The sequence below is a fragment of the Myxocyprinus asiaticus genome, chromosome 16 (genome assembly GCF_019703515.2).
Source record: "Myxocyprinus asiaticus isolate MX2 ecotype Aquarium Trade chromosome 16, UBuf_Myxa_2, whole genome shotgun sequence".
Taxonomy (NCBI): domain Eukaryota; kingdom Metazoa; phylum Chordata; class Actinopteri; order Cypriniformes; family Catostomidae; genus Myxocyprinus; species Myxocyprinus asiaticus.
The window spans coordinates 30950108-30971691 of NC_059359.1; the positions used below are offsets into that span (position 1 = coordinate 30950108).

Below are 21584 nucleotides of genomic sequence, written 5' to 3' on the forward strand. Positions count from 1 at the left end.
AAGAAATAGAAGAACATTTGAAATAGATCCATATTTTGTTTAAGCATCAGATTTACCACATGTTAGCAGACAACTCATAAAAACAAGAAAGGCTTGGCAACAAACTAGCTGTAACTATAAAGAACTCGATTTTACTGAAAAACATTCAGAGAATAAAACAGCCAAACCATCAGAGCTGAATGTTGAAGGACTGCTGTTTATATGTTGCTATAAAATCTTTAATTGTTTATCCATGGACCCATGTTGTCACCATAAAACAACATTCTGCCTAATCAAAACCTCTTGCCTTCAAAACAATATGACATCACTGACATAAAGGTCTCTTTGCATGGTTATACAATTTGTGTTTATACAATGTATTTGTGTATGGCAAATAGTGTTTTGTTGTTTTCCAGTAAACAAATTTAAACATCCTTAAATCAAGATTAGGTCTGGATACTGGGTAAATCTAAAAATATTTTGTGAGGCTTATGCTTCACAAGAAAAAACAATTTCCCAATGGAGCAAATTGTTTTTTCTTGTTTAAAGCATAAAACGTACACATTTTTTGTTGTTGATATTTTTAACGGAAAACAATAAAAATATACTTAGTAAGAAAATTAACTGTTATAGTGTTACTTACTTTAGATTGCTCACAGTGGGGTCTCTGGTAAAGGTGAAGTAATTAACTATGCTCTTGTCGTATGGCAGCCAGCTATGAGTGCCTATCATTCCATTAGCACTCACTGTAACCTTCATTAGAAAAAGGACAAAAGGTCTTAGGTCATGAAGTCCATTTATTAAATTAAATTTAGATGCATGCATCTGTTCTGCAACATGCAAACAATGTTCTGTCTATGTGACTCTGGTTTCGATCCTATCCAAAATTGAGTTATATGTGTTGAATGTAAAATCAAACTTAACAGCAAAATAACCTCTCTTTCTTACCAGTATATCAGAGCCTGGGGTGATAAATGAGCGGGTTTGATTTCTGGGAACCACGGCTTGCACTAACGGCAGACCATCACACACCACCTTCACCAATCAATCCAGATACAAATAACACCATCAAAAACCATCACAACACACAATGTTTGCATATGATAGCATCATAATTAGAATAAAACTAAAAGTACACAGTCCTCACAAAGCTGCATTTCTAAACAAACTTGATTTAGTTCTAATAATGGTAAGAAAACCAAAACAGTTCAGGGAGTTGGTAAAAAAAAAAGAAAAGAAAACCTCACCTCCATGAAAGATCTGAGTTTATTAAGTTGATCAAAAAGGTTGGGGGGCAGTATGTCGAGACGGGCCTGCCGTCTGAATGCGTTCTCTGCTGACATACGGGAAGGGTGGGGCTCCTGAACCATACAGAGACAGAGGTTTTAATTCAGTTGTGCCATATTACCTGCAATGCATTGCAACATCACAGGTACACAAAAACAGCTTCCACTCTAAGAGGAGACATATATTAGAAGCTCAAGTAAAAGGATGTTGATGCTGATTAAAGGGAGAGTTCACCCAAAAATGAAAATTCTCTCATTTACTCACCCTCATGCCATCCCAGATGAGTTTGACTTTCTTTTTTATGCAGAACACAAACAAAGATTTTTATAAGAATATTTTAGCAATGTAGGTCCATACAATGCAAGTGAATGGTGACCAGAACTTTGAATCTTAAAAAAGTACATAAAGGCAGCATAAAAGTAATCCATAAGACTCCAGTGGTTAAATCCATGTCTTCTGAAGCAATATGATATTTGTGGGTGAGAAACAGCTCAATATTTAAGTCCTTTGTTTCTATAAATCTCCACCTTTGACCAGCCCCAACCAGTAGGTGGCACACGAAGAATGCCAAAAAACAAAAGAAGAATGTGAAAGTGAAAGTGGAGATTTATGGTGAAAAAGGATTTAAATATTGATCAGCTTCTCATCCCGCTTCTCATATTGCTTCAGAAGATATGGATTTAACCACCTGAGTCTCATGGATTACTTTTATTCAGCCTTTATGTAATTTTTGAAGATTCAAACTTCTGGTCACCATTCACTTGCATTTTATGGACCTACAGAGCTGAGATATTTTTCTAAAAATCTTCATTTGTGTTCTGCAGAAGAAAGAAAGTCATACATATCTGGGATGGCATGAGGGTGAGTAAATGATGAGGGAATTTTCATTTTTGGGTGAACTATCCCTTAAGGGATATATTTGAGATCCCACCTTAAGAAGCTGACAGGGCGTCTGGCCAAAGTTGCTGATGATGCCCTCCAGGGCCTTCCGCTCTGTCTCATTAGCTATGGCGTCCAGATCCACTGCACCTGAGAGTCAAGATGCAACATTCAGTCATGTTCTCCATGCAGGAACATATTAAAACCAATATTACTTTAAGAATGTTCAAAAATATAGGAAGTTTCATTTTTGGTATGATACAGGTGAAGTGTATAATCTCTGTGCCACTAGTGTCAGCAAATGGAACTGCTATAATAATGACTGTTTTCAAACAGGCTTTCCTGAACATTCTCTCCATCTTCCATTGGTTGGTACAGATAGCCCACGTCAGACTCAAATGCTATGTGATGAACCAATGTTGCTATTTTGGACTGGTCAGGATGGTCAAATAAATAGAGCAATGTTTTGATAGCAATTTCTGGAGGAATCAACCTCTGCATATTAAACTGGGATAGGAGAAAAACATTTAATATTGAGAAAATAACACACTTATTTCAACTTTAAAGAGCACCTATTATGGTTTTTAAACATGACTTATTTTGTTTTAAAGGTCTCATACAATAGATTTACATGCATCCAAGGTCAAAAAACACTTTAAATTGCAGCATTACCATTTTTTCCCAGTGTCAAAAACGACTCCTTCAATGATCCGTTCTAAAGGATTCATTCTAAACTCCTCCTTTCAGAGAGCCTACTCTGCTCTGATTGGTCAGATGTCCCAGTCTGTTGTGATTGGTCTACCGCTTAGTGTAGTGTTTGAGGGAAGGTCAAAGCTGTTCATGATGATGTCTTCAGCCAATGAAGACCAGAGGCGGGTTTTTCGTTACCAAATTACGTAGGTTAGTACAGGAAGTAAGTCTGGAATTACTAACGACTCGTTTCAGGTGTTCAGAATCGGTTCTTTCTATTGGGAGTCAATAACTCCATTTGTCGTGCACTTTGATTTTTGAAACTTTGCAGACTTTTTTACATTCACAAACAGCTATATAACACACTACATGAAAGGACATTTGAAAAACCATAATAGGTGCTCTTTAAGTGTCTCAGTAAAGAGGTCAGCGTTCTCACCCTCATAGGTGCAGTAGTAGAAAACATTGAGAGCCTCCACTGCCTCTGGTCCTCGCTGCTTATAACCAAATATCAGATCTATCCACTCGTGCAGGTGAGCCGACACATATTCACTCTCCTTTAAACACACATACACATATATACATTAGGAGAGAGTGTCAGATGTAGATAAAAAAAACAACTCAAAATATGTTACCAAAAACAGTATTGTTCTGTTTAGTATGATAAGACCAATTATGAATGAATGAAAAACATAATCCTGCAGGAAACACTGAACAGTACTTTATTACATTGTACAGTAATTGTGCATTGTGTGTATTCCAATACCAAGGCTTTGCGGTGTTTTCTGATGAAATCTTCACGTGAAGATGCCCAGGGTGGAAGCAACACATCGTTCACCTTCTCCTGATTCATCTGCAGGCAGCCCAGATCAAACCCTGCACACACACACACACGCATCACATAGTCAACAATGCACTAAACATATTTCAGCGGCAGCATGGTTTTCATTGAGAAAAGCTTGAAATCTTAGAAAAGCTTCATAGAGACATACTGACCGTTCATGTTCTGCAGGAACTCGGGGAAATAGAAGAACTCTGGGATAAGCTCCTTCACATCTGCTGGACTCTCCATGCGGGCCTGCCACGCTGCTGCCACTGAATGAAACTGCCTATCAGCACAATCAAACCTACACACACAATCACACACATAAGAGTAGCCCAACAGACTTACTCCTGAAAATGTACTGTACATTACTGTTTAAAAACAATCAGGTATACAACACTGCAACCTAGTGGTTAATCCATAATTATACACCAATGCATTTACATTGTGTTGCATACACTTGTGGCACAGATTGCGTTCAAATCAAAAAGAGACGCAAACAAACATGCCATTTTCTTTACAATATAGACCTATTTCACATTTCCATATTTGAGCCATGGACAAACTAAATCGGGGTAAATTTTTATAGAGCATTGGAGTCCAGAGCAAATATTATTTTTGCATTCCCATTTGCTCCAAAAGCAAAATAAAATATCCACTATAACATTTACACAACTTGCTTAAAGTTTAAAAAAAAAAGAAGAAGAGTGGTGGATTACAACAAATGAGAAAGATGCCAAATGTCCTGTCACTCCCTCTGTAAACTGTATTAGAAACCCCATCACAGGTTGACTTTTTTTTTTATTTTTTTTTTATTAATGCCAGGGTTATATAACACAAAGTATAGTTTGCTAGATTTTACCCTGCTTAATTCAAAATGTATTTATGTAATTTTTTATCTATTGATCTCCACTTTCACATTCTTCTTCTTTTGTTTTTGGCGATTTGCATCCTTTTTGTCATTAAAATTTTTTATTGATTCCAAAATTTTAATTAACACAAACAACATGAAAACACCGAATCAACTTTTATCAATATATGCCCCACCCCCCCCCAACATACATCCCAGTGGTCAGACATTAAATAACAGGTGATTCACATTCTTTATGCATATCGCCACCTACTGGGTAAGGAGGACAATTTATAGTAAAAAGGCATGAAATCAAATTTGACCCTATTCATTTAATTGATGCATGTTACTGGTCTTATTGTGAAGGATTCATCCATGCCTACTTGCTATTTTATAATTATTTTTACCTTGCAATCATTTATTTTTGTTGTTGTTGTGGATTTTATCCCCTTTTCTCCCCAGTTTGGCATGCCCAGTTCCCAATATGCTCTGATTCCTCGTGGTGGTGCAGTGACTCGCCTTGATCCAGGTGGCGGAGGACGAATCTCAGTTTCCTCCGCTTCTGAACCCGCACATCTTATCACATGGCTTTACAGCGGAGACCTAGCGTGTGTGGAGGCTCACACTATTCACCGCGGCACCACGCATAACTCGCCACGTGCCCCACCGAGAGCAAGAACCATCTTATAGTGACTAGGAGGAATGTAATCCACATGACTCTACCCACCCTAGCAATCAGGCCAATTTGTTGCTTTGGAAGCCTATGAACTATGTAGTTTTATATGTCTAGAGTGACAAAATAATTTATACATTAATGAACTAAAATTAAAAGAATTTTTTTTTAAGTTTAAAAAAGTATTTTTATTATGCTTTCTAAAAAGTTACAAATTCATACAATCCAGATATAATATTAGTTTGTGGTGTGTGTACGTTTGAGTCTTACTTGCCACTCTGGAGCTGTATATGTAATGAGGTGAAGGGCTCGGTGCGGATCATGTAGTGCATGACACCGGCTGCATTAGAGTAGTGTGTGCCATAGTGGAACTTATCAATAGTGCCTGTGGGGTCTTCAAAACTCTCAAACCTGATCAAACAAAAACACATTCACCATTCAGATGAAAGACACAACATTCTACATAACATTATTTCATTCATTAAAGATCTGACTCTTATAAACTATAAATTACAATTATAAAATGAAGTAGTAAATCATGTTGATATCAGATTTGTCAATATCCCCCATCTGTAATAATTCTGTGATTTTGTTTTGAAGGGATAGTTCACCCAAATATATTTAACAGTTTAACATAATCTGAAACATGTATTCTGCAAAAAGAACTGGTCAACACGGTCTCACTTCTCCCTGACGTTCTGTGCATGGCGAGAGTTGACAACACCAATGGGTTTGGACAGATCTCTGAAGACTTCTGGGTCATCCAGATCCAGTTCCTGAGATTTGTAGTCACGCAACACCCAAGGGAACTGAAAACACACAGACATATAAATCTGTAAATTTATGGGCCATAAATATACAAAGAGAGAAAATAGGACCCATACAATAATCCCCTGTCAACCACAATGAAAAACTAGCTCTGTGTTAACTTACCACTGGGTACTGGGATAAATCATTGTACGTGCGACCAGCAATGGTGTTTAGTTGCATCAGATATTCGAAATTGGAGATCTCTCTGCAAACCCATCTCTGCAATAGAAACACAAATCAACACATGCAAAAACACATGATTCAGATTTTTTTTTTTTTGGATTTTATAAAAATTTTATTGATAGAGACAGTAGAGAGGGGACTGAAAAATCATGGAGAAAGAGAGAGAGAGAGAGAGAGAGAGAGAGAGATGAAATGGGATCAACACACAACACAGGCCGAATTTAAACCAGCATCTCCCGTATGAGTACCAAGTTACTATGTGTCTGGAGTAGACGCTAACCAAAAGGCCATGACTTGTTATATTTTTGAAGGTTTTCTCTTTAACTCAGCAAAACAGTTGAAAATACTGGGCTATGTATGTGCTTCCTTTCCTATCTGACGTACGTGAGTGAGGTTGGAGGCTTTTAGGAGCTCCTGAGGAGAGCGAGATCCAAAGTAGAAGAGGTTGGGTGGTCTGAGACCCAGGATCCTGGAGTAGACCTTGTTCCGCACCTATGGGAGAAGCCCCAAAAACACACATATACTTTAAACACATGTACTAAGACTTCAGAAATTACACACTTCTCCTTTAAGTGTGGAGAATGGTAGATTCTCTAACATCAGTTTGAATCAGTCTAGCTCACCCCCTTCCTGAAGTTGATGAAGTAGTGTGCCTGGTCGATGAAGAACAGCTCGAGTGCTGATCTCCGCAGGTTGTAGCGCCTCAGATGGACTTCCCTGAGCTGTGACAATGGCCTCTTGAAATCAAACCCTATACCTGCAGGACAGGCAGTCCAGAGCAAACATTTGTCACAATCGTAAATCATACCACATCCTATACACACATTAATTCAATAAGAATTATGGAGACTTATAAATGAAAAAAAAAATATGTACCTGTAGTTAACATGGCACAATATTCACCTTGACAATGTTACAACTTCTGAAGCTGAATAACAAAATATGATGACAAATGTCACATCATATTGGGTGAAAGTTGCCACTCTGCTTTAACACTCACCTTCCTCTGTCTCCTCTTTTTCACTGTTGCCATCATAGAAATACAGGTGGTGTGTTGTGACCTCTAGACGACCTGGTACCACAGCAACAATAGTGATGAGCTCACACTCCTCTGAGAGCACCAGCTTCTCTTTCTGACTCTCCTCTTCGCCTTCCTCCACCCTGCACACACAATCACACCCTGATTAAGACACATTCACACAAAAGTCATTTTGGCCCACCACAACTATTCTCACTGAAATCTATAGATGAACATTAGATTTACTGCTTAAACCTTGATAGAGTCTTAAAGAACAACATGACAACAAGCACTGCTGATCAGCCGATCTCACTGCATCATCCACATGACAACCACGTCAGTTCCTTCTGGGAGAGCATGCAGGTAAATTTACCAGAAATCTCACTGTCACCAGTGTAGAGGTGTGTTAATAACTGTATTCACAAAGTGTTATTATTCGACATAATAAAAAAAAAAAAAAAAGGTCTGTTACTGTAAATATATTTAGAGGAAAATACCAATACTCCCATTTCTTAAGTGTATTTTTATAATGACATTTAAACAGTAGGCTATATGCACATACTTAGGTGGCTGTTTCATGTTTTCACATCACCATTTTTTCTATGTTTTTAAGTTTGCAGTAGAACGGTTGGCCAGTCAAAACTATAATTTTGTATAAATAAAGCTTTGATTGAAGAAAAATATGCGTCTTATATTTTTGGAGTTTCAAGCTATTCACCACTTACAGTTTATTATTATTATTGTTAATAATCAATTGATTTCTATTCATCAAGATAACCCTAACATAAATACTAACTATATAATTAAGCCTCGACTGAACCAGATATTCTGTCGCAGCACAATAGTAATGACTTAAATAAAATTGGAATTATGCAATCATCTGTCACAGTACCTCAGAAAACAGTCTCTCATAATTTTCCTCAAAAGCAACTTCAATCCTTCGTTGTCATAGGTCATGAAGAGCTAACAAAACTTAACGAAACATCAAAAGCCACAACATGTGTTTTAGATCCAATACCAACCAAGCTCTTAAAAGAGGTATTCCCTGTAATCTCAGAACCTCTTCTTTTCCCCCCCTTTTTTTTTTTATTTTCTCCCCTTTTTCTCCCCAATTTGGAATGCCCAATTCCCAATGCGCTCTAAGTTCTCATGGTGGCGAAGTGACTCGCCTCAATCCGGGTGGTGGAGGACAAATCTCAGTTGCCTCCGTGTCTGAGACGTCAACCTGCGCATCTTATCACGTGGCTTGTTGAGCGTGTTACCGCGGAGACATAGCGCGTGTGGAGGCTTCACGCCATCCACCGCGGCATCCATGCACAACTCACCACGTGCCCCACCAAGAGCGAACCACATTATAGCGACCACGAGGAGGTTGCCCCATGTGACTCTACCCTCCCTAGCAACCGGCCAATTTGGTCGCTTAGGAGACCTGGCTGGAGTCACACGGCACTCCCTGGAGTCAATACTCGCTGAGCTACCCAGGCTCCCTCAGAACCTCTTCTTAATATTATTAACTCCTCAATATCCTTCGGACATATCCCAAGAAACTTTAAAATTGTAGTTATCAAACCACTTATTAAGAAGCCACAGCTTGATCTTGGAAAATTGGCTAGTTATAGACTGATTTCAAATCTCTTTATGTAGAAAATACTAGAAAAGGTAGTGTCCTTCCAACTATGTTAATTTCTACAGAGAAATAGTATATATGAACAATTTCAGTCAGGATTTAGGCCCCATCACAGTACAGAGAATGCACATATCAGAGTTACAAATGACTTGCTCTTATCATCTGATTGCGGCTGCATTTCTCTTCTAGTGCTTTTAGATCTTAGCGCTACCTTCGACAACATAGATCACGACATTCTCTTGAATAGGCTTGAGAATTATGTTGGCATTTGTGGACTTGCATTAGCATGGTTTAGGTCCTATTTAGCAGACCGCTACCACTTTCTCAGTGTAAACGAGGAATTTTCAAATCAAACAAATGTTAAGGATGGAGTGCCACAGGGATCAGTTTTAGTGCCTCTGCTTTTCTCCTTATATATGCTTCCAACTGGGAGATATTATCAGGAATCGTGGAATAAGTTTCCACTGTTATGCCGGCGATACCCAACTTTATATTTCTTCGGAACCCAATGAAATTTCACAATTCTCCAAATTAGCAGAGTGTATCAATGAAATCAAAGATTGGATGGCCAGAAATGTCCTTCTACTCAGTAACGACAAACAGAGGTACTAATTATTGGACCAAAAACCTCTAAAAATAAGCCACTAAAATATAATTTGACTCTTGATGGATGTACTGTTACATCATATTCTACAGTGAAGAACTTAGGTGTTATATCTGATACCAATCTGTCCTTTGAAAATCACAATTCCAATGTAGAACAGTATTCTTCCACCTCAGAAACATTGCTAAATTACGACACATGCTCTCTGTTGCTGATGCCGAAAAACTAATTAATGCATTCATGACCTCAAGACTAGATTATTGTAATGCATTATTGGGAGGATGTCCTGCAAGTTCAATAAATCAACTTAAATTGGTCCAAATGCAGTGGAGTGCTCACTAGAATCAATAAATATGATCATATTAGCCTCATTTTATCATTGTTACTTTGGCTACCTGTTAAATTTCTTATTAATTAAATGTTTTTGTTAATTACGTACAAAGCTTTGAATGGTCTAGCTCCACAGTACTTAAGTGACCTTCTACCATGATATATTCCACCACGTTCATTACAATCGCATAATTCTGGCCTGTTAATAGTTCCTAGAATATCAAAATCCACAAAAGGAGGTAGATAATTTTCCTATTTGGCTCCTAAACTATGGAATAGTCTTCCTAACACTGTTCGGGACGCAGATACACTCACTCAGTTTAAGTCTAGACTAAAGACTCATCTATTTAGCCAGGCGTACACCTAATTTATCCATCAACTCACAATTAGGCTGCTTTAGTTAGGTCTGCCGGAACCAGAAACATTTATCATACTCTATAACTCTGCAAAAAATTGAATGGCATCCATGCTAATATTATTCTGTTTGTTTCCCTGTCTCAACCTCGGGATTCATATCCTGAGATTCCCAGAGCCGGCCAGATCCGCCTCCATTCCTGCTTGGTGTCGGACTCCACTGCTACGTGTCTCTGAGTGATGACGACTAAACGCAGCTGGTGCCAGCCAGACATCACTTCGGTCTATTACGATGGACATGGGATACTTCATATGCCACTGCTTGAACCTTGGACTTAGGATGGACCTCACTGAAATTACTTGTTGGTTGAACTGCGATGCACCTCACTGATCTCTGCCTGCATCACCTTGGTCTAATGATGGACTACACTCTTAAAATGGAATACGTACTTTCAATTATTTGCCAACAAAAGCCTTCATCGGCCAACTAACAAAGGACAATGCATCTATGTGAACTTCTGCAGTTAATCCAGGCTGAAATTCAGAGATATTAGTCATTAATCTTACAGTTCTTACAAAATCTTTATTTAAACACTGGCCCTTAACACTTACTTAGTTTACTAATTTTAAACCATGACCTGCACTGCACATAAATTACTAATATTGGCATTATATTCATGCTGTTTAGCCAGAGGGGAACTGGCCCCCACAGTGAGCCTGGTTTCTCCCAAGGTTATTTTTCTCCATTAACCAACATCTTATGAAGTTTTGTGTTCCTTGCCAAAGTCGACTTAAGCTTGCTCACTGGGGTTCTAAATACAATTATTATTGAATAATTTTTTTTTTTACATAATTTACAATCATAATTAATCAAACTACACAATAATGACTCTAAAACTTTATAGATATTACAGTTTCATTTTCTGTTAATGCATGATTTTCTGTAAAGCTGCTTTGAAACGATGTGTGTTGTGAAAAGCGCTATACAAATAAAAACGACTTGACTTAACTATTCATTTCCTTGAGTGTAAAACCTTTTTTTGCTGCACCTTTAATATTTTGTAGGTGAAATAACTTATTTACTTCAAACAAATGAAATGTTTGTGTTCAGTTTTGAAGTAGGATACTCACTGGTCAAGAAAGTCCTCATCCTCTAGCTTGTCGTCCTCCATGTCACTAACTTTGGCTTCCTTGGCAACAGCGAGGGGAAGCTCTGTCGAGCTTCGGGGGCTGTCAGCTCCTGCCAAAAAAATCGGCAGCATAAAAAGATTAACATTGAAAGAACAAAGACTGTGAGTGCCATGATCAAGTGGACAAGAATAATACTGAAAAGTATTTGGTCAAAAAAAAGCAAAAGGAAAAAAAAAAAGCATGTCCTTAGCAAAATGCTTTTCATGTATGCTTTTTTGTCATTCTGAGATCTATTACTAACTATTATTGTTATGAGTAAGTAGTTTTTTAACTGATGTTTTAACTAAATCATCTTAAAGTACTTTTATTACAGGAACAATCCCCCTGAATCAACCTGGGGTTAAGTGCCTTGCTCAAGGGCACAATGGTGAGAGCTGTTAGTGTGTGATTCAGGCTTCAAAATGCTTCCCAGAAATACGCACCCATGTTATCTCTTAGTGCACTGGCCTCAGTGTGGGAATCAAAGTTGTAGTTGGGCACCAGCTTCAGACGCATCTTAGAGTACGTCTCTGCACTCGATAGTTTCCATTTCACCTCTGGCTGAACCCTGAAACACAAACACTTCCACTCAGTCCACCAGCACACATACTAAAATATCTGAATACACGGCACCAGTGTATGCAACTGAACTTCATTAAAAGCCATTGAACAGCTCAATTTTTCTATTAAGGGAACTGCGTAGAGCTGAATCACAAAGAATTGCCATCCTCAGTACTGTTGCCATTACCGTCAAAACAAGCATTTTAGGTTGAAGATCAGAAATGTTATTGATTTTAATATTTTTACAGCATGCTCTAAGAACAACTTTATTAGGTGTCATTACCAAATGTATTAGTATTTGAGAATTTTAATTAGGAAACAACCAATTTCTCCTTTTTATGCTAGCTAACTTGTTGTGTCAGCAAGTCCAAGTATTGTTCAACTTTGTTCTCCAAAAACTGAAAAAATAATACCATGACATATAATTACCATCACACACTATCTAAATCCACACAATCACACATTACAGTGAAGAAGATTTCTAGTTGTCAAAAGTTCCCCAACTAAAGAATCACGCTTATGTATCCAATAAGGTACAACGTAACATAACCAACGTAATACTGTATATTGAATTAATTTATTGATATCTCACACCAGACAATCATGAAAGGAAATAAGTGAGGATATTACAGTAATAAAAATAACACTTCAACATCGTATTTACTGAGAATCAGAACAATAATAGAGAGAGCAGACCTGAGTGCCCAGGCTCCTCTCTCACTGCTGAGTAACCTGCGGAGGGATTTCCAGTGCCTCCACACCACCACCTGCTGGCCATTACTCATCTTCTGCACGCTGTGGTAGCGGCTGTTCTCAGTACGCACGCGTTTCAGATATGGGTCAATGATGAGCTCCTACAAAGATGACAATGCGTGCACTTTCGTTGTTATAATTGCATGAAGTAGCCGGTGTCATATTCACATTTGTTGTTTTTGAGCTTCATCAGAAATATTGTGAAAATATAATTCCAGCATAATTCAAGTATTTGCACTGTATTTGAATTCATGCGTTTAACAGACACCTGAAACTTGGCTTTGCATTCGGTGCGGCCCTTGTCTCTCTTCTGCGCTGTGCTCATGAGGTCATCAAAACAGGAATTCCAAAAGTTGGACATCAGGTCGTGACTCTTCCCAAAAGTGTCTAACTCGTATTGCTGCATAGTGGGCTCCACCTATAGGAATACATTATGGAGCAAATCTCAAATTATAACCTCTACTTAAGTTTTATTAGACAATATTAACCCTACTTAAATTTATGAGATTTTATAAATATTTTACCCATTCAGTGGACACACATTACAAATTTTCATGTTAAACATGCAAAACATATTTTTCTCTTTCACTTCATCTTCTTTCACCTACATACACTATATGCTCAAAAGTGGACATCCCCTTCTAATTAATGGCTTGGCTATTCAAGTAGTTCCAGTAAAATTCCAGCATAAGGGATAGTTCACCCAAAAATGAAAATTCTCTCATCATTTATTCACCCTCATGCCATCCCAGATGTGTATGATTTCTTCTTCTGTTGAACACAAACAAAGATTTTTAGAAGAATATATCAGCTCTGTACTGTTGTTCCATACAATGCAAGTTAACAGGGTACAAAACTTTGAAGCTCAAAATGCACATAAAAGCAGCATAAGAGTAACCCATACGACTCCAGTGGTTAAATCCATGTCTTCAGAAGCGATATGATAGGTGTGGGTGAGAAACCGATCAATTTTCAAGTCCTTTTTTACTATAAATCTCCACTTTCAATAAGCTCTACCAAGCGCTCTTCTCTCCTAACACACCAGACGCGAAAGATGTTGCATCGTCACTCCGCAGTGGCTTGAGGCTGTCTACATTGGACACGTCAAAACGAGCATTCTAAACCATTTATTTGTGTTGTTGGCATAGTGAAAATCAGCCCTGCCACTTTAAGGATCCGCCACCAAACCCAAACCTGAGAAGAACCTGAAATGGCCGCTCGTTAAAGAGCACAGAGTGAGGTGTCACAGGTGTGGGGTGCAGTTGTTTGCGGTGCTGGTGTATGGGGAACATTTGCCATTGTGTACGTGTGATGTGAGTAACAGGAACACCATCAGAGGAGCGAGGACTAAACAAAGAGGGACTGATATTCAGTGGTGAGCACCACAAATTATTTACAAGACAAAGCTTCCAGACTGACAACTTGAGTTCTGTGTGGAGAGGCATTAGTGCATGCAGACATACTTCCGACCCAGCAGCACACACTCATTTACTTACCCCAAAATTACAGCTAAATAATGTATACATCACATTTATTTTAAACAATGATGAAAGTATAAATCAACTAATTCAATAAAAAAAATAAAAAGTAAATATTAAATCAAAACAAAACACAAACTGCCTCAAATGACCATATTAAACATCAAGAAACCAAAACCAACTTAACACATGGGTATATGTTTGTGTTTGGTGTATGTGGATGTAAGAGAGAGAGTTCAGGTGTTCTTGGGGTAAGTAAATGAATGTGTGCTGCTGGGTCAGAAGTATGTCTGCATGCACCTTGATATTTGTGAGGCACTGCTGCAGGAGCGCAGAGGGAGAGTCAAACAAGGGAATCTGGGCAGGTCAGAAGATACAAGCGATCACTTCAACTTCTGATGCTTGGCTCCATTTAAACTTGGTTGTAGAGCAATTGAGTGAACTAATGCCTCTCAACACAAAACTCAAGTTGTCAGTCTGGTAGCTTTGTCCTGTCAATAATCCTGGCTACACTTTTTGGTGCACACCGCTGATTATCAGTCCCTCTTTGTTTAGTCCTCGCTCCTCTGATGGCGTTCCTGTTACTCACATCACACGTACACAATGGCAAATGTTCCCCATACACCAGCACTGCAAACAACTGCACCCCACACCTGTGACACCTCACTTTGTGCTCTTTAACGAGCAGCCATTTTATCTTCTCAGGTTTGGGTTTGGTGTCGGATCCTTAAAGTGGCAGGGCTAATTTTCACTATGCCACAAGGAAGTGCCAGCGCATGCAGCGCAAAACAGGACAGACAGGGTGTAAGAGTTCTTCTTCTTTTATTTTTGGTGATTTGCATTCTTTGTAAATATAGCCACCTACTGGGCAGGAAGGAGAATTTATAATAAAAAAGGACTTAAATATTGAACTGTTTCTCACCACACTTATCATATCACTTCTGAAGACATGGATTTAACCACTTGAGTTGAATGGAATCCTTTTATGCTGCCTTTACATGCTTTTTCAGCTGCAAAGGTCACATTGTATGGACCTACAGAGCTGAAATATACTTCTACAAATCTTTGTTTGTGTTCTGCAGAAGAAATAAAGTCATACACATCTGAGATGGCATGAGGGTGAGTAAATGAACTATTCCTTCTATTTCAAAACCATGAGAACTAATCCCTCCTTTTGTTGCAACAACCTTTTTGGAAAACCTTTCCCCTCGATGTTGGAACATGGATGTTGTAAAGATGTTCAATGGGGTACAAGTCTGAGCTTTGTGTAGGCCAGTCAAGTTCTTCCATATCAGACTCAGTCAACAATTTCTTTATGGATCTCGCTTTATGCACAGGGGCATTGTCGTGCTCGAACAGAAAAGGACCCATTCTCAAACTGCTGCCACAACGTAAGAAGCACACAACTTTCTAGAATGTCACTGTATGCTGTAGCATTATGATTAGCCATCACTGGAATTACTGGAATAACCAAAGCCGTTAATTAAAGAAGGTGTCCACATACTTTTGGCCATATAGTGTACATATGGGGTATGGCATAAAACATGGTTTACTTTTAGATTCAAGGTATGTTAATACACCATGTGATTTGTATATACAAACAGTCCAAACAGGGCAGATTTATAAGCACACGCTCTCACACTCCTCTGTCCATAAATCCCCTCCAGCTCTCTCCGTCACAATGTCTGTTTAATTTAAACACATGGGTTGTTATTGATTTGTGCGATGGGGGGATAAATCAGGATTTTTCCATCTTGAACTGGCACTGGATGAGCAGCTTTCATCTCTACGGGGTCTAAATAAAGAGTTCATCAATACAGTGGAAGGGGATTAACAGTCAAAGTGCCCTAACGCTAAAACAAACACACGTCCAGAGAGCGAGTTATTCACTCATGATGTTTTGGGGTCTATAACACTGGTGCTGGACCTGGTAAAGGTAGTCAAACAGCTTTAGAGAAGCTAAATAAGTGAGAGGCAATTAAATGATGTATACTCTAAATGAGAATGAGGTGATTGGTTATTTAAAAAAACAAAATCGGGTATATAGTCTTTCAGAACTGAGCTTTGTGTGAAATAAGCTTATGCTGTGTTTGACAGAGAATAACAGTCAAGAGACGTATATTTGTCTTTTTGCATCCAAAAAAGGTAAAACAAAAGCAGGTTTTTGTTTGACCTTTTTAAGATGACACTGACATTTATCATAAATGCCTTAGTGAGGTAAAAAGTCTGTGTGTTTAAGGATATGTCTGTTAAAGGAACAATTCACCCAAAATGAAAATTCTGTCATCATTTCCTCAACTCATGTCTTTTAGAACCCATATGCCTTTTTTTCTTCAATGGAACACAAAAGGAGATTTTTTTATATAGAGAAGATTGTCCAAGCTTCTCTTTTCCATACAATGATAGTGAATGGTGACTACAGCTGTCAAGTGAATAACTACTTAAATTTCAGTCTGTTCCACACACAATGCTATCGAATGGCTTTAGAAGACTTGGAATAGAGCACATGAGTCTTTTATGCTTTCATAGTGCCTTCTTGTCCTATTTGGGACTTCACAGCCCCGGGTCACCATCTGATTTCATTGTATGGAACAGAGCAACATGAACATTCTGCTAAACATCTTTTGTGTTCCATAGACGAAAGAAAATCATGCAGATTTGAAACGACATAGGGGTGAGTAAATAATGACTCACCCTTTCGTTTTTGGGTGAACTGTCTCTTTATGAGGAGTGTTTGAATTGTTGTACTGACATGGTGTTGGTAGAAATCTTGCCACTCTGCAGTGCTGCAGTAGTTGTGGAGATCTTGGGCGAAGGAGGGGCTACCATTGGTGGCGGGCAGGTTGGGCAGCATCTTCTGAAGGGTGGTGCGATCTGCATGCTGGTCCAGCAGTGCACGGACGATGGGCGCCAATGAGCTCAGCAAAACCTTGGTGCCCGGGTCAGAACCAGATTTTGCAGGCCAAAGAGGTGCACCAAGACGACCCAGCAGAAAACATACCTCCTCCCAGGACAAATTTAACACAGTCTGTAGCAGAATATGCAGCTTTAAACATGCCATCTCACACACCTGTAATGAAAAGGGAGGGGAAGAGAGAGATAGAAAGAAAGAAGGAAATAGAAAATATTAAATGTTTATATTAGCATATTACTGTAACAGTTTGGGGGTATTTGTTTCATGTTTTTTCCATGTACAAACATTTTCTGAACACAATAGGCCTTTCTTTAAATTTGCATTTTCTATTGTGAAATTAATTGTTTTTTCTCTAGTATATAAAGAACATGACACAGGCCGGATTCAAACCTAAAATCGGCATCCCTATTAGCACAGCAGCTCTTTATAAGTTTTGAGTTCATTCTACTGTGACTAGGGGTGTAAAAAAAATATTGTATCGTATTGTATTGTACGATACGACGCTCATGATTTGATATCATGTATTGTGCGATACATAAATAAAAACATAATTGTGATTAAAACCAAGCAAAGCAACACACTGCAAAAAATGTTTTCAAGACAAGCATTTTTGTCTTGTTTTCCAGTAAAAATATCTAAAACATGATTTTACTTATCTATTTTATTTATGTTATTTATTTATTTGACAAGCAAACTGGCATTTGATTTTAAGTATTGTTTTTAGAGAAATCTAATCAAATTTAGTGAGATTTATGCTTAAGACAAGAAGAAAAAAAATGGTTTGCCATTGGGGTAAGAAAAATTAATTTAATTCAAAGTGAAAACAAATGTATTTTGCTTACCCCCATTGGCAGATTTTTTTTCTTGCTTTCAGTCTAAAGTTCACAAAATTTTGTCAGATTTATCTTAAAACAAGGCTTACTATCTTATCCCATTTTGCTTGAAAAGTAAATAAATTACGTTTTAAGAATGTTAAGGTAATTTAGAGGAAAACTAGATTTTTTTTGCAGTGCATCAAGAGCTGCTAAACAGTCTCCTCCCCGGAGAGGTGGCACTAAGCGCTCACAGGAAAACAGAGCAACTAGTCTACATAGGCGACTCAAGTTGAGAGCTCGAAGACCGATGGCAAACATCAAGTAGATTTAGTGTTACAGCTTGTCGAAAGTGCCAAACAAAGGTGTCATGTCCTGGTGCAACAGTACATCAAATGTAGTTTTATTTATGCCCACATTACCGTGCAAATCAGTGGATTTGTGAGGCAGAATCATCAGCAGTAAGTTGCAATTAACAGCCAGCCTCTCCCAGCCCACACTCGATTTTATGATTTCATGCAGAGCAAGACGCTTATAACAATAAAAAACCAGCGTATTAAAAAAAAGCGACAATGTAAGAAACCCGTGATTAAATGAGACTTATTATTCTCTGCTTTCGACATTGAAATGTAAACGGCTATAAACACAACACTTGTGTGCACTGGATAAGCTGGTAAGACTGCTAAAGTTTACATGCGAAATGAAACCAGTGAAGAGGGCAAAACAATTGCGTGTGATTTTCGGTTTTTGCTCAAACCACTAAATAATGTTGTATTATGTACATATAAGGTAAAGCCAGAGGTCAGGTTCCTTTCAAGGTTTTTTTTTATCTCCACTAACTATTGAAAGGAGTTTTTTTTTTTTTTTTTTTTTGCCATGGTCACCTTTAGCTTGCTCACTGGGGGCTTCAAGACCGTGGCAAGGAGGAGGGCGGGGCCGGGCCGTGATGATGCACGCCCGGCCCCTAATCAGGCTTATATGTGACCGGAGGTGGCAGTTCGAGAGAGAGAGAGTTACGGGCAACTGCCCTGCATGTGTTTATGCTTGTGTCTTTTTGTTTTATTAAAAGATTATTTATATTGTCAAGCCAGTTCTCGCCTCCTCCTTTCCCTTTTACCCCGTAACAAAGACATTAAGGCATGATTTTCTACAAAACTGCTTTGAAACAATGTGCATTGTGAAAAGTGCTATTCAAATTAAAATGACTTGATTGAATACTGTGAGTTTTTCTCATAACAATCTGCTGATAAATGCAGTGCTGTTGTTTAAGTTACTTTATTATAGAGCTCTGCTTTATGTTGCCAATGTCAGACACTCTTGTGTCACTTAACATTTAAAATACATTTATGTCAAATCCTTGAATAAGTTTAAGTGAAAAAAATGTGTGGGCTCTTTTTTTTTTCTCTAAATAATCGTTTCGTAAAGTGAGGCTTCTGCATCGTATCATAACATGTATTGCTACATGCCTAACTGTGACACTTTCATTCATGGTTTCATTCAGGAATTTATGTCCAAAGAATCATTCCAATGAATATATTCTTGCATTTTCAAGTCTTGCGGTCGAGTCCACAATTAGCACTGGCCAAGGCCCAAATGCAAATAAAAATATGCATGAAAAACAGCTAAATAATTCAACAAATTTACTAATATTTGCTAATAAAAATAATGCAAAATACAGTTTCATGGCTTGTTAGAAAGGTTAATGGCCAGCAAATTTTCTCTAATTTTGGGCCCTGCTTATAGTTACGATACAGTATAGTTACGAAAACACATCTTAAAATCAAAGTTTTTTTTTTTTTTTTTAAACAACAATTGAAGTTGCAGAATTACAGCACTTGACACTGTAGAAAACAATTACATGCTTAGTACTGTATAGGCTGACATGATGTTCATGTTTAGATAAAGAACAACTGACTGAAAAGAGCCATAGGGATAGAGTGTGGTCTCAGACTGACCCGCAGTAAGTCCTCAGTCAGTTTGACATGATCTCAAGAGAGTGTGGCATGGGTTTGTGAGTCTGGAGGAGAATGATAAAAAACCCCACATCTGTCCTTATATGGACATCTGCTCTCCACTGGAATGAACTGAAGCTATTAACTAAAAAAGCTATTTAAAACCCAAAGACATATCTAATAATCCAGAATATGACTATGAAAATTCTTTGTATATTCAACACTCCACCTGCAGAAGGGGGTATGACTTGTCTTCAATAAAAAAATAACACCATGAGTTAATTTCATTTACATTTGTTTGCCATTGTTGTGGTTATAATAATCATTCAGTTCATCCCACACTATCAGCAGAAAAAATGTTAAAGAAGAACAATTCTATAAAAAATAGCCCAAAAGTGTGCGTGTGTACCTGTGGGTTCTGCTGCTGCTGAATATATCCAGTGATAATGCGCAGGCCGATCAGAGACATCTCTTTGAGTTCAGAGGCCCCTGTTGATCCAGGGGTCATGTGCCAAGCCTGCAGCCTGTCCAACAGATTCACCACCCCCTCAAAGATCTGCCGCAAACACAGATGCACTACACTCATTCACAAATGAATGTATGCTACACAATGCTTTGCAAGTGATTGTAGATGTATCCTTATAATTGTGAATGTTTATGTTATATATTTCATCCAACCTCTTTTGTCAAAGACTACTGGTGCATTCAAGTCAAGTCAGAAATATTGTATTTACAAGTTAAGCGCACATGAACGGAACTACAAAGTCATAATTACAAGTGGGAAACTCTAGATTTTTTTCGAGCCCCGACTTTCCAAGTTGGAGGCGTGTCGATTTAAGAATAATGGTGGAAGCAAATTGTTACTGGTAATAATTCAGTTTTACTTGAGGATTTTGACTGTGCAGTTAAGTTTGTATGCATTTTTTGTATTGTTAATGAAGCATAACGATAAAACTTAATGAAAAAATAAGACTCATTTAGCTGGTTTATGCAGTAACAAGCGTTTGCAACAAAACTACATTTCCCGTCATTATATCTGGTCTCACAAGAATGATCAAATAGGTAGATAAAGCATTAATTACACACCTAATGCGTGGCTCTGTTCCTAATTTTGTTGCATTGGTGCTAAAAAAGCTTTCTGCCTATGTTAATATGTGAAAAAGAGAGAAAGAAATCTGAAATTGCAAAACAGGTAGGTTCTTCCTGACTAAAATTACTTGAACGCAAATCACATCGTATTTACGATTTCCGACCTCATAAGAACAAACTTCTTAGGAGGTCTTGAATGCACATTATGCCAGTGGAAGAGGATTGTGCATTAAAACACAAGTTATGGCTATATTCAGGAATAGCATACTACACTCATTATTTCTGCAGTATACTGTATAGTATGCATACTGTGCACAGTGTGCAATTTTTTTGTATGCATGCAATACCCAGATGGCCTTCTACATTTTACTACTACATACAGTACAGTAGAGCATCCCTGACTGCAATGCTTTGACCTTGATCATTAATTTCCAGTGTGACGAATAAAACGGAAGCAATATCAGTTGCAATCTCTTTCTTGACTTATTTTATCAGACTGCCAAGATCTTTTTGACAAAATTGGTTTAAAAATGCAAAACAAGATTTTATTTAAAAAAAATCATAATAATTCACGTCTCTTGCTTAACATGCTACTGAGGTCATGTAACAAAAATGAGTTCAGTACTGTTTAAAATGTTAATCATTACATAATGTGTTCTGTCTTACATATCATTTTATTTAAAAGTAGGCAGTATACAGTGTATACTGCACAGTATTTAATAAGTAGAATGCTAGTATTCCATTCCCT

General features: G+C 37.9%; 1 protein-coding gene across 2 annotated transcripts in view; it reads right to left on the bottom strand.

Moving 5' to 3' along the window:
* LOC127454336 (neurobeachin-like protein 2) overlaps positions 1 to 21584 on the bottom strand; it is a 108613-nt gene that overhangs the window by 13049 nt on the left and 73980 nt on the right. For both annotated transcript variants that reach the window (XM_051721461.1, XM_051721462.1), the window contains exons 29-47: positions 20157 to 20303; positions 16822 to 17139; positions 12860 to 13009; positions 12535 to 12692; positions 11721 to 11845; positions 11239 to 11347; positions 7175 to 7335; positions 6798 to 6931; positions 6559 to 6666; positions 6115 to 6210; positions 5866 to 5990; positions 5452 to 5592; positions 3832 to 3962; positions 3602 to 3711; positions 3275 to 3392; positions 2198 to 2295; positions 1227 to 1340; positions 928 to 1014; positions 623 to 732 (exon numbers count right to left, since the gene is read on the bottom strand). In XM_051721461.1, coding sequence (XP_051577421.1) covers positions 623 to 732; positions 928 to 1014; positions 1227 to 1340; positions 2198 to 2295; positions 3275 to 3392; positions 3602 to 3711; positions 3832 to 3962; positions 5452 to 5592; positions 5866 to 5990; positions 6115 to 6210; positions 6559 to 6666; positions 6798 to 6931; positions 7175 to 7335; positions 11239 to 11347; positions 11721 to 11845; positions 12535 to 12692; positions 12860 to 13009; positions 16822 to 17139; positions 20157 to 20303 — 2540 coding nt within the window. The remainder of the gene's footprint in view (positions 1 to 622; positions 733 to 927; positions 1015 to 1226; positions 1341 to 2197; positions 2296 to 3274; positions 3393 to 3601; positions 3712 to 3831; positions 3963 to 5451; positions 5593 to 5865; positions 5991 to 6114; positions 6211 to 6558; positions 6667 to 6797; positions 6932 to 7174; positions 7336 to 11238; positions 11348 to 11720; positions 11846 to 12534; positions 12693 to 12859; positions 13010 to 16821; positions 17140 to 20156; positions 20304 to 21584) is intronic.